The 12,947-nt window shown below is 42.9% G+C and overlaps 1 protein-coding gene across 19 annotated transcripts in view; it reads right to left on the bottom strand.

Annotated features, from left to right (window-relative positions):
• Nucleotides 1-283: 283 nt before the first annotated feature.
• Nucleotides 284-12,947, bottom strand: part of THRB (thyroid hormone receptor beta) — a 177,254-nt gene continuing 164,590 nt past the window's right edge. For all 19 annotated transcript variants that reach the window (XM_075419013.1, XM_075419010.1, XM_075419012.1 and 16 more), the window contains 3 exons: nt 12,191-12,337; nt 7,444-7,702; nt 284-5,989 (listed from right to left, as the gene is read on the bottom strand). In XM_075419013.1, coding sequence (XP_075275128.1) covers nt 5,748-5,989; nt 7,444-7,702; nt 12,191-12,337 — 648 coding nt within the window. In that variant the 3' untranslated portion in view covers nt 284-5,747. The remainder of the gene's footprint in view (nt 5,990-7,443; nt 7,703-12,190; nt 12,338-12,947) is intronic.

Below are 12,947 nucleotides of genomic sequence, written 5' to 3'. Positions count from 1 at the left end.
CCTTAAAAAATGTAATTGAGTGAGACATAAATCAGGAGTCCGCTCACCGGAGCGAATTAAGTTTGGCTGCTGCGAACGGTGGAGAATGAAAGTCTTTGGCTGGGTGCCCAAGGGAGGGGAGGAGAAGAGATAAGGTATGAGGTAGGTGATGAAAGCGATGCAGAAGGACAGAAACATGAGCAGGTTGGAGTCGATACAACATTGTGCTCTGGGCCCTACTGTTCCCATTCCAGCAGCTTGGAAGTGTGCGAAACAGCCTGCAACAAAGAGACACCGGGACCGCTTTCCAGTTATAATCTTTTTCTTTTTTAGAATTCAAGCTTACACAGCTATCTATGCCCACTATATTCATAATTACATTTTAATATCTGCATACAAAAGCTATGTAAAAATTATTTTCTTCCCCCAAATATACAAATTTTCTCTTTAGATAGTTTAAAACATATGTGATCACAGATTTTTTTTTTTAATATATTTTAGGCTGAAAAAATATTACCAATCTAGCATAACTCTTAACACTGCAAAAAAATACATCATCCAAGGTACTCTGTTTTTTACCATACGGTGTAATGTTTGCCTTACCCTCAGGGCATGAAACTGATATAAAAAAATAAACCAAATAAGCAAAACCCACAAACCTCACAGACAAAGGAAGAAGTCCTCCCAACCAACTTCATGAAAACAAATAAACAACCCAACCCACCCTTCTCTTCAAAAAAATTATGAATGACTAATTTGATGTATTTATGAGCAAACCAAAACCAAAGAGTGCTAAGGAAGCAGGAAAAGAGAAAAAGAAATTACAGTATGTCAGCTAGTTCATGCCCTGATACTATCTTTACCAACATTAAATGTGTAATTAAATAAAGTGTCTTTTAATGTTTTACATTGTGCTCAGTAATTTACATAATTTAATCTACACCTGGGTGCTGATGTAGATTTACATTTGATTGTCTTGTGCATAAACAAGGTTAGCTTTTAAAGAAGGTAAACTGTGCAATGGACAGTCACACACAACTTATTACCTGCACAATATTGCTTTTTGAAGGCGACATCAGTCAATGTGGATACACACAAATAATGCACACTCTTTGCATTTGCTAACATCTATACGACACACTAAAACTTCGTGATAAGGCCAAACCTTTTTTTTTTGTTTTTAATTTTAAAGCAAAAATATACCATAGTAAAAAAAACGTGCTCACACCATTTTGAGTCTTTAAGTGGAAAATAAATCTCTATCACACTAGAATAAAATTCTCTCTATAAAATTTAAATACGGATCACTTCATTGCTATATCAAAAGGAAACGTCTGGCAATCATTTCCAGATGATCACAATAACAAGACACATTAAGAGGTCCTGTCACCTCCTCCTTTGTGAAAAGATAAATGTTGAACGCTTTCAACTGCTCTCACAGTGAGAGGAATATGTTCCTTGGTTGTGGATTTTGATTCTGTCAGTGAAAAAGGTTTAGCCTTAGGAATGCTGGCTACATCTCAAAACTGTAAGACGGATTTTTATAATTTATGATTCATGCAGCAAGAAGTCAATATGACACATACAGGTTAGAGTTCCATAGCGTAAAAATACATCACTAGCAATGACATGCTCCGCTTGTGATCAACAGCCCTGTCTTGGCAGATTTCTGATATAAATGGTCTTTCTGGACAGCTTTTTCCTTTTTCTGATGCCTGCCTCTGAAGAAGCAAGCGGTCTGCTCAAGGATGATTTTGGACCTTGGAGGTCTAACTCTAACATCTACATTTTGGCAAAATGTAAACAAAAACCATTATCACGCACTATATATGTCATTATAAATATAATAACTGAGATTATGCATGAAATGAGTATCTAAATGCACATGTTACCCAGGGCAAAGCCATGAACGGTGACAATCAGGTTTGACAGGAAGAGTCTTCTATGTAAGACCCACACGTAGACCACAAAGCAGACATGAGAGTTACGCGGCACCATCAGAAACGAGACTCTGGACAGCACTGGAAAGTGCATGTTCGTTATTTCACTCCGAAGGCCAGTTACTACAAAGGGCGCTGACTGCAGTACCGATGTCTGTCACTCAGATGGTCAGTCCAGGGGCTCAATCCTACAATGGCTTGAGACCACTTGTATTTAAAAGTAAGTATGTCTTTGCAGAACTGAGGTCAGTATCCACTGGTAAGAGTCTAGAAGAGCAGCCTCACGTGATCTAGTTTTGCTCTCGTGATCAGATAAATGAGGAGTCGTACTGAGGGAGTCAAAGAAGTCACACAAAGTAAGCCTGACAGGAGATCAGAGGCCATTAGATGTCAGTACACCAAATCTATCCAACTTACGAGCTTGGTCTTAGTTTTCAGTGGCCATTAGATGTCAGTGCATCAAATCCATCAAACTTAAGAGCTTGGTTTTAGTTTTCAATCAAGGAACACTACTAATCCCCCTCTGTTAATCAGTGCCAGACTCCAACTTCATCTAAAAAGCTAGAAAAGTATGTTGACATCTGTTCTTACCGCTTAGAGCACTGCCAAACCTGTCAAAGCTGGTTGCCTGATTTTAGGTACTTTGGTCCATCTGCAATCACCCAAGGAATGCGGCCTGATTTTCAGAACCCTGATTACGCACAACTCCCAACTGCACCAGCATCTTGGGAAGTCAGGCCATTAGCTTATACGCCTAAACACAGCTTAGGTGCCTGAATTCAGACACCCATTTATTTACGCAGGCTGTTTTAAAACTTTTTAACTTGCCGTGGTAGACCTTGGGGGACAAGTTCCTGTATGAGCAATAAATTTCACAGCAGCCAGTGAGCAAAGCATTAATTGGCAGCACTGTCTCAAACTGCAGTTCTGTCCAGGGCCTTTCAAGTTGTTTCATCTCTTGCTGCTTCCCCAAGTCAATCCAGCAGCTCTCGGATTTTTTTCTAACCTCTGATCTTATTTTTTGATTAATGCAGTCCTGACAATCCCAAGTGTTCAAAAGCTAGTTATGAGGGCCCCAGTAGTTATGAGCTAAGTCACTGTTGGGTAATGACTTCCCACCTAAATAATCAACATTGAGGCTACTGATTTTCTTTATAGCCCAAAGGATAAGAACTGTTGACCTTAATGACAAACTGAAACTCTCCAGCAGCAACACAACTCCTGGAACTCAAGCTCTGAGAAATACACAAAGCATCATGCACTTTGTACTGAGACCATTGTGACTACTACTAGGAGAAACGTGCTGTTTTTCCTCCCGGGTCTCATCCACAGCACAGACAAAAGCTTGTATGTTAACTCAGGCTCACATTTAGCAAACGTGAGATATCTGCACCGGCTCCAGGAGGAACTCCACGCTCAGATCCATGGCAGAACAGAACTCCAAAAGACATGCGCATTTCTCTTTTCTTCACAAGCCATTGTGGGTGTAGATGCAAGTAATGGATTAGCTGGGTTTTCCTTTCCCTATATGCCACCAGTTCCTTATCAAGCCACCCCCAAAACAGATACCTTGCACTCTTTACTGACTATGGATGCTGCTCATCTGAGATCCTGCATGAATGCATGTGAGTTCATCACATTGTCTGGCCTCTTGTTCCAAAAAGCTAGAAAGTTTCTAACTCCTCATCCCCAAGACATGGTGCTCTACAAAGAATTTGGATAAACACTGATGTTAACACATATGCTTCAAGACTGAGCAAACACAGCCCACAACAGACGTTCTTCAACTTCAGTAGACATTTAAGAACAAATTTCCAATGGTCTGTCTTCCTTGCTAACTGCACAAAAACCCCTAAGCACCCCGTTGTGTTTTATGTTCTCACAAAATTATGGGCACAAACCCCTAAGTGATAACATCAGTGCTCACAAGTCATCACAGGTGCATATGGTATCAAACAACAGGGAGAACAAGATTCCATATCCCTGAAAACACAGCCAATGGCACTCAAAATGCTTTATCAATGATGTAGGGAAAGAGGGGTGGAAAGAGTTTGACACCTGACACACACACACTGTGTTCCACCTACAAGATAAGTTTTCCTGAGTATCCTGTTTTCATGAGGGAATAAACACGTAACATATGGGTTTAGATATGGGCTATAAGCTTTGAAAGTCAACATGTCTACCCTAACAATGCCCACTGACTTGCCAGGCAAACATATCAATAAATAGTAGAAAAAGAAACTGATACAAATGAATGCACAACACGAAAGAAATTGGGGTATGAGGAAGTGCGAAATACATGAACTAAGTCTCTGGTTCCCAGGAAGAACAGAAGGATGCTTTTGATGTATCACACAAATGGTTTAATATCAAGTTTATAAAACCGAGGGACAACACCCCTGAATGGAGATGGATGACAGAGAGGAACCTCTACCTATAATGCCCTCATCACTGGCCTCCAAACATTCCAGGACTGTGAGTACTGGCTTGCAGATTTCGGCAGCAGGACATCCTGTCATTGCTCAGTTTGGTTCCTGCTAGTGCAGTTAGAGGATATAAATTGAAGGAATCAAGAGAGAATCTAGCCAAATGAAACGTATACAGACCCCAAAGAGGGAGAACCTAGCTGATCAACACACATAAATGCACACATGCACAGGAGAAGGTGAGAGGAGGAGAGAGAGAGAAGATAAAAATATGGAAATAAGTTTAAGACATCCGCTGAAGATTTGTATTATATATATATAAAATTATATATATATATGTGCATATAAACTTTATATATATATATAAAACAAAAGATTACTGCCAAGCAACACTATTTGTATCACTGGGATAAAGCTGTACAGTCTTGAGTGTCATTAATAACGCAGTTGGTTTCTGTCCCATCTGAAGGTCACCCTGTATGTTTCGCTCTCCTTATCCTCATTCTATGAGCATTCACATCCCTGAATAACTCCGAGGTAAGCCTGCTATCCTGATGGAGAGCCTTCTCCTTCAGAGTGCTGAATTTTCCACACACCTCAGAAAAATCAGACCTCTCCACTCAGCAAAAGCACCTCAGAGGATCAAATTTCCCTCCTTACTCCAACAGACCTTCCAGCGAAGTTACCTGGAGTTCAAATGTAGTAAGAACTGAAGGATCTTACTTTCTTGTACACATGGAAAAAAAAAAAAAAAGAGTCAGTCCCTTCTAACATGCTGCCTTATTTTAAGCACTTGATTTATGGGGCATAGTTAAACTGTATCTGCTGGAACAATCCTCAGATAATGATGGGATCGTGATGATGATGAAGATCCTAGATCATAATGGTGATTGTTACAACAGAAACAACTGTGAAGACTAGAAATTTCATCTCATGAAATGGTCACTTATGCACTGCCAAATGAGGTAATACCAGCCAGAACTGCCAGGGTCAAATTAACAATAGCTGTTCTAACTTGAAGGCCAATTTATTTTCTGCCACTTCAATTTCTCTCCTGTATTTTCCAAGCAATGACGTGTGTGAGCTGGTGACCACGCAAGTGCTGGTGAATGAGATTGGTCTGTTTGTATTTTCACTGTTAAGCTGTCAAAGCATTCACATCAAAGGACTGAAGAACAAATTGCAATAGTCACAAGTACCCGCATTAAAGGGATGTTTTCACTCATGTGTATACAACTGCCCCCAGCAACCCCAAATGAAAACCCAAACAAAACCCCAACCCCGCCTCAAGAAACAGAAGAGAACGAAAGAAGAACAAACAGAGGTGAGAAGAGCCGGGCAACGGGATGAAATGACAGCCAGTAGTGCGACGGGGGCGTGGAGAACCCCTTCAGTCTCTCTAATCCTCAAACACTTCCAGGAACAACGGAGGGAAGAGTTCTGTGGGGCACTCCACCTTCATGTGCAGGAAGCGGCTGGCATGGCAGGCTCCGATCATTCGCAGGTCTGTCACTTTCATCAGCAGTTTTGGCCAAAAGTGTGCAACGTGGTGTTTTCTGTAATTAATGTAGTGTTCGAATGCCAGGAGGAAGCCCTCTTGACACTTTTCTATCCTCTCGACGCAAACAAGGCCTGGGCGATCTGCAGATACAAAGAAGCAGAACTGTCGTTATTACTCGTTTACCTTAATGAATTCCTGATCATAAATCAGGAAAAACAGGACAATTCTGTTGTTACGAAAGAAAGGAGCGAGACCAAGGACATCTGGCTCTGTCACAAACAACTTCTTTGACCCTCTGCACTTGATTCATCAGTACTATCCCTGTTAAAACAAGGAGATAATCCTTTTCTTCATCCTTTGCCTGCTTTGCCCATTCAAAGCATAGCTGTTCCTTGCAGTGACGAGAGCAACAGATACTTGATCTCATCTAAGGCTTCTATCTATATCTTACTGTAAAACAACTAATAAGGAACAAAAAAAAAATCCTTGCCAGATATCTAAGCCACAGAACTGGCTCTCTGGGAAAGAACTGCAGTCTCTGACCAAGGCATTGATCCACACGTGAGCTGCAAAGGAAACTGTTAACGGAGCATCGAGGGACAACAAAGGCCAAAAGTTTGGCCGATTGTCTCAACCAGCACCCAGACGGGTGCTGGAAAAGCTCCTTTCACAAGTCACTCTTCAGCAGACACTTCTGGGAAAGCTGGCCCTCTGGACTGCCTTCTGAAACCCCTACTTGTATATCGCTGTGCAGAGAACTAAAAAGAAATCAAAATGTTTTGATTGGTAAAGTCAAGTACTGTGTTGTGATTAATGTGGAAACCTTTCTGTCTCAGATGCAGCTCATGCTTGTAAATCACTGTCTGTGTATTGTTATTTAGTACCCAGTCTTCAAAGTGGTCTTAAACCAAAACCTTGCCAAATCTGCCACTGCCCAAGAATGGAATTTCCTCTTTGGGCTGGCACAGTCAGTGGAAGTATATTCGAAAACATACTCGATCTGAGCAGGGAAGAAATGCTTTGCAACTCATACGAAACGGTCTCTGTTGATTCTGTATCACACCACCAAGAGACCAGTCGCAAATGGTCCCACTGGAGGGAAACAGCACGGCTCTCAAAGGCCCACTGGCAAGTGGTGGTGCCATTCAGCAGGTCAAACTGAGCACGTGAGAATGATGGAAACGTGTACGCACTGCACTTCCCGCCCAGCACATGGCAGTACCTAGGGGAAGAGGGAACTTACTGCACGGACAACTGTTGCTAAATTACCAGTTTTTCATTCAAGGCAAATTGGCTCAGAACCAGGCCTGATTTCTTTCTGCTGATCATCCCTGCCTCCTCCCCAGGTACTAAACTGAGCAAGGTGTGTTACCAAAGCCGCTTTTATGCCCTTCTCTCTGACTACCCTGAATTTTTTTCCTAGTGCTCACCAAACTCGTTCCAAGCTGCACTGGGATTTTGAGAGAGAATTTCTCCCACATTACTCTAGTCAGCACTACAAGATCTAACATGCCCAGTTCTTTTTAAAAGAGGCTTGCGACAAAGACTAAAGAGTTTCGAAATGGTTGAGGTCCCAATGTATTTCTGTTCTCACCTGATGACATGAGTAGAACAGCCTGAAGAAGGGCAACCTCGGTGTCATCCAGGTTAAATGAAGAGAGAGACATGCCCAGGTCAAAAATGGCATCAGACACTACGCCAAGACCCCCATTTTTCAGCTGGCCCCTTGTCACCGCCATCTCCCCATTTAGTGTTAAAGTCTCACTCTCGGGGTCATAGCGAACTGCTGCTCGGAGGGACATTATCTCCATACAGCAGCCTTTCAGAAGGATGATCTGGTCTTCACATGGCAGCTGCAGAAAATCATAAACGGTAAAGAAAAAGATGTGTTTTTCAAACTGAGTTGGTTTTACGACTGCAATAAATCCATGAGCACGAAGTGGCCACTCACACCCTAGGACACTGCCTCGCACAGCGCAGCTACCCTCCAAACACGCTGCTGACCAACTGGTTCCAGAACACGGCAGAACCCTCCGAGACTCACACTCCTGCTTCCAGAAACCGCCGGCAGGTTAACACTCCCGCACACCCTTAGGAAATCTAGTGATCACACAGCTGTAGGCAAGCGGTCCTGGGCAAGATACTCAAAGCAAACCAAGCTGGTTCAGACGCTGAGGTGAAGTGACCCAACTTGCAGCAGCTCTGCTCTCCATGGGACCACTCGGTTTCTGGGAGCATTATAAAGTTAAGTCCAATAAACTTGCAGAACGAAGCTTTCTATTGTGCAGAACGTTTCACGAAGTGTGAAGGGTGAAGCAGACCTGTCAGGTGCCGGGTTGGTGGTAACATGTACTATTGGTTTTGTCTCCCATCAGGGGTGGATCTAACTGAGATTGCTGCAGCGGTCACCGTTATCAGCTGTTTACCCTTCTCTCTTCTACTCCTGAGCTCCCTCAGCTTACAACTTAGCGTAACAGAACAAACTAGAACTGGTGCTGGTACAGACCTCAGCCATCCCAGTTAAACTCACTGCCAGCCATGCTTATTTCTTACCAGCGGAAAAGAAAGACATTTGGGAGGGTCCATAAGAGTGGACTGCTTTTTAAATAAAAGGAATGAAATAAATTTTTGTATCTAGAAGAGATACCTCAATCACTGGGGCATGTACTCTTAATTCTCACTGCCCATTCAAACAACAGAGAACTTATTCAGCTACATTTAGCCTAGTAAGGCTGATCTCCTTGGACTCCCTACATTATCGCCAGACAGATAGAAAATCTGTGGTATAGCTCCAGCTTTTACACCGGTGCACAAGCTGTGATCTTCAGGGCTCGTAGCTAGAGTTGTCTTTTCCACCACATTAAAAAAGGGAGGCTGCCTGAATTAGTGGAGGTAGATTCTGTATTTATGAAGTGTCACCAGGATGCTCACACATTAGGAGAACGTGTTCTGTAAAGCACCTCTTTGTTTTCATAGGTAATTCAATGATAGCAAAAACCACCAAGACTATTTTGAGACTGTCACTAAATGAACAGCAAAGAGTCACTTATATGAAAAAGCAACTCATTTCTACTTGGATTGAAAGAAGGCAAAAATCCATCCATTTCTGATTCATATAAAGTTTTTATATTTACCTGAATTGCAATTCAAAATGAAAAAAAAAACCACCAACTACAGGTTTACTGTGTACTTGCAAAGCAAATACATTGATTTAGTGTAAAATGATGTAGAGTGGATGCCAGACAAGTGGAAAGCAGTTTCCTGTTAAAGAAGAGTTTTAAGCCCAAAGCCAGCCCCAGTCAGAAAAAAAGGAGTTGAATCATGCAGCTATTATTCCAGCAATGCCAACTTCAGGTGTAAAGCGTCTGATACACAAGAAAAATGACTCATCCTGTTCAGGGCAAATCCCTTTCTCTGCAGATCACACTCAGCTCAGCAGCAGCGTGGGGAACGCTGCACCGGCACAGTGGCAGTCTCGCTACCCAGCGGCAATGCCATTGTTTCGCTGCTGAGATGAAGTAGGGAAAGAAACAGAGTAAGAAATAAAAACAAAATTTAAAAGAAAGAAAGAAAGAAAAGATGTGTGAAAGCAGAGGAGAATCAGATGAGATATCAGAATAGGTAACTGCAGAGAAAAAAGGGACATGAAAGAAAGGGAGAAGGGAGTAGAAAAGAGAAATGAAGAGAAGGAAGAATGGTGGAAAAGATATTTCATGATGCTTCAGCTGTTTTACTGGTGAGCCATTAAACCAATGAGAATTTCTCTTCCTACTTGAACCTCCCCAAAACTTCTTTATGCTAGCGGTGATCTGACTGTGCCCATCCTTCACAGGCCTTCCTTACTCTGAAGGACACAGTTTCACAGATGCCAAGCCTCACGTTTTATCTGCCAGCAGCAGCAGTTACCAAAGACGTGGGGCTTGAACGTCAGTTCTGCTCCAAACTACGCAGGTTTCAGTGCTGCCTATGCTCATCACTTGAGTGCTGCTACCAGAGCACCTTCCAGGAGTGTGGTCAACAGATGTGACTGATTATCTGCCAGTTGTCCCTTCCTTCTGCCTCTGCAGGGAGAGAAAGCAAAAGGCAGGAACCTGAGGTGCTCACCTCGGCGGGACATCCTGGCAGCCACCACGTGTAATGCAGCACCACGGAACTGAGCTGAGCTGAGCTACCTAGCAGGGTATTTACAGAGCCTTGCCCAACACTGATGCCTGTGACACCTAAACTCACATCAGACTTAAGAGCTCCTCAATCTTCATTTTCTAAGCAGAAGGAAATGCAAGAAGGAAACAACAGCAGAAATGCTGAGGAGTAAATGAGTATTTCTTATACTTCAAGTACTCTGGGATTAGATTCTTGCTCTGAGGCACAGGCCAACGGATGCATTAAGATGGGCACTCACACTGCTTTGCTGGCTTGTGAATGTGTCCAAAGAAGAGAGAAAGCACAAAAAGGGGCTGCAGATATGTAAGAGGCCCTGACCTCCTTCACGGAGATTTACTAAACTACAGCCTGAGCCTCTGTGGAAATGAAGAACTGGGATAACGTTTAAATGCTCTGCAGGTCCTATGGGAGAAAGGAGGGCTTCTTCTCATAAATGAATCCACAGCCCACACAGTGTTGCTTCTAAGAAAAAGATGTGTGTTACAAAACATAAATGAAATAAAGTTAACAGGACGGTGCCCCTTCAAAAAAAAGGAAACATTTGTCATTTTCTTCATGCTACCGCAGGAGCTCTGTGACAGCTGGGAGGACAGCTGTCCTATTCCCTTGCGTTCACGAGGAGTTGTCCCTCACTCTGCCATCAGGCCTTGCCGTATCTGGGTGTCAGCTTTGCACAGAGGCTCAGCTGCAGACGGAGCCCGTCCTAGCTGAGCTGCATGACCTGCAGAGCTCACGCCCAGCGACGCCTTGACTTCTTCATCCATGCTTCCTGCCCGGCCCTGACACAAGTGGGCCCACGGTAGCCAGGAGGGGTAGGAGATGTCAGACGAGCACTGTGGTCTGTGTGTGACTGGCAAAGCTTTCTAAATTAAAAAGACTACCTTGGTTTGTCACTGCAACTTCCCACCAACAAACGCCAAATCAGAGGAGACAGATTCCCTCAGACACTGAAAGCTGCGAGGGCCTCTTGATCTATGGACACATCGCTTCTATTTTAAAGTCTTCATGCTTGGCCACTATTTCATGTTGCCTTGGCTGATGGAGCCAGTGCTGAGGTTAGCCAGGGAGAGCTATTTACACTATGCCAACCGTTGATATTTACCTCTTCTTGTTCTGTAGGTGCCAGAGGACATAAATAGCTGTCCTTGACTGACCTTAAAGGAAAGCTGCCAGCCACAGAGTAAAATGCTATGGCTGCCTTAAACTTCCTTCCTGACTGATGTGTAGTTATTACAAGGAAACACTGTTCCCAAGTTGGGACGCCCGATGAGCTCACTGACCATGGTCACTCCCATTGTGAATGTCATTCAGTTGGCATTTCACCAGAAGAGTCAAGTGTTGCTCTGCAGCACGGGTGAGCAGGCAGGCATCCTTCCATGGCCAGATTGGGGATATTTCCATACTAAAAATCCCATGGTTGTGGATTCTAAGGGACTCACAAGACTTAAAATTATTAAGGTTATTAAGACTGAAATATTATTTCAGGTTGCAGTTCTGGTAACATTTTTTAAGTTAGGAAAAAAATATCATCAGCCACTGCGTCTAGTCCTTCAATAAAAATGATACCTTGGTGTAAATGAGATCAGCCTAGGGCCTCTGTATTCCTTATGTGCAACCAAGTCTATTTGGGTCTATTTACTGTATATTTTACATGTGAGTATCTACCTAGAATGACAATCCATTACTCTTACAGACTCTTTTATGCACAACCTCCCCATTCTGGAAGAGCATGCCTAGGGAACACAATGAAGCGAGTGCCATTCCTGGATAGGGATGATTTCCTGAACGTGAAGAATTTGCTACTGCATAGACCCAACTCCACAACACTGTACCTGTCAAGGAGCCAGAAAGCACAGAGGGAATGGTGTGCTGGAAGGTCTGATTAAACTTATTAAAGACACTTCTAGACAGTGTCTTTTTGCTCGTTTGCTCGTTTGCTTTGTCAAGGCCACCTCTAATGAACCACGATGACTTCTAGATCAACAAAATCAGGATTTCAGTAATCACAGCAAAAAAAACCCTCATAAAAATCCAGATTAATCTAGTCCCATCTACTTGGGGTCTCTTAATTTTTCTGATTTTAAACATAGTGAATTTTTTAGTTCCATGCCAGCAGTATTTTGAACAGTTTTTTAACAACAGGCATATAAATGAGGAGTGCAAGGAAGTTTTCTTACCTCACAAAACATAGGCAACTTTTTGGCAAAATCCACCACTCTTGTAATCGCTGGTGTGATAATTTTTGTAAACTGGCTGAAGGCTTCTAAATCCACTTTCCCACCTTCTGGGGCATTAACTATTGGTGCCTGCCCAATATCTTCTGGCTAAGGATATAAACAGAGGAACAATTTCTCTTAGTGCAAGTATTTTATACTCCTGAAATTTCCTGCTCGGAAAGGGAAGATATGTTAAAATAAAAAATAACGCTATTTGCTTTATAAGTAATGCCCACTATGCCACAAAATGCAAATTTGTTTATATGGCATTTGTGAAAACGGTGACTGCACAGAGACATGGGTGACTGGCATGCTGCTACCCAACCTGTGTGGGCAGCTGCACTCTGTGCATATGTAGTTTCTTCCTTGTGCCTGTATCTGAATGTTTTGTGGGTGTAGCTTATGCATTTTTGCTTAAAAATATAGGCGTGTTCTTGTTTCTTACAGGTGCTGAGAACTCTCAAGTTCCTTTAAAAGCAAACGGAGACGAGGTGACTTGTTACCCCCAAGACGACACTGAGAGTTTTGCAGAATTGGGCTCTTTCACCTACCTGAAGTTCTGAAATCCTCCCCAGAACAGACTGCCTGGTATCACAGAGGTCCAGGCAGCTGCCAAGGCCTCTTCCCAAAACTAGGCTAAACCAACTGATGACTAAGAACGGGCTAACACAAAGCTAGTCTGGATAGAGTGACCAGAATTTGAATTCGTCTGGGTGAA

This window comes from Opisthocomus hoazin, chromosome 4 (genome assembly GCF_030867145.1).
Source record: "Opisthocomus hoazin isolate bOpiHoa1 chromosome 4, bOpiHoa1.hap1, whole genome shotgun sequence".
NCBI lineage: Eukaryota > Metazoa > Chordata > Aves > Opisthocomiformes > Opisthocomidae > Opisthocomus > Opisthocomus hoazin.
Note: the sequence above shows the minus strand (reverse complement) of the source record. Positions and strands in the feature narration are given on the sequence as shown.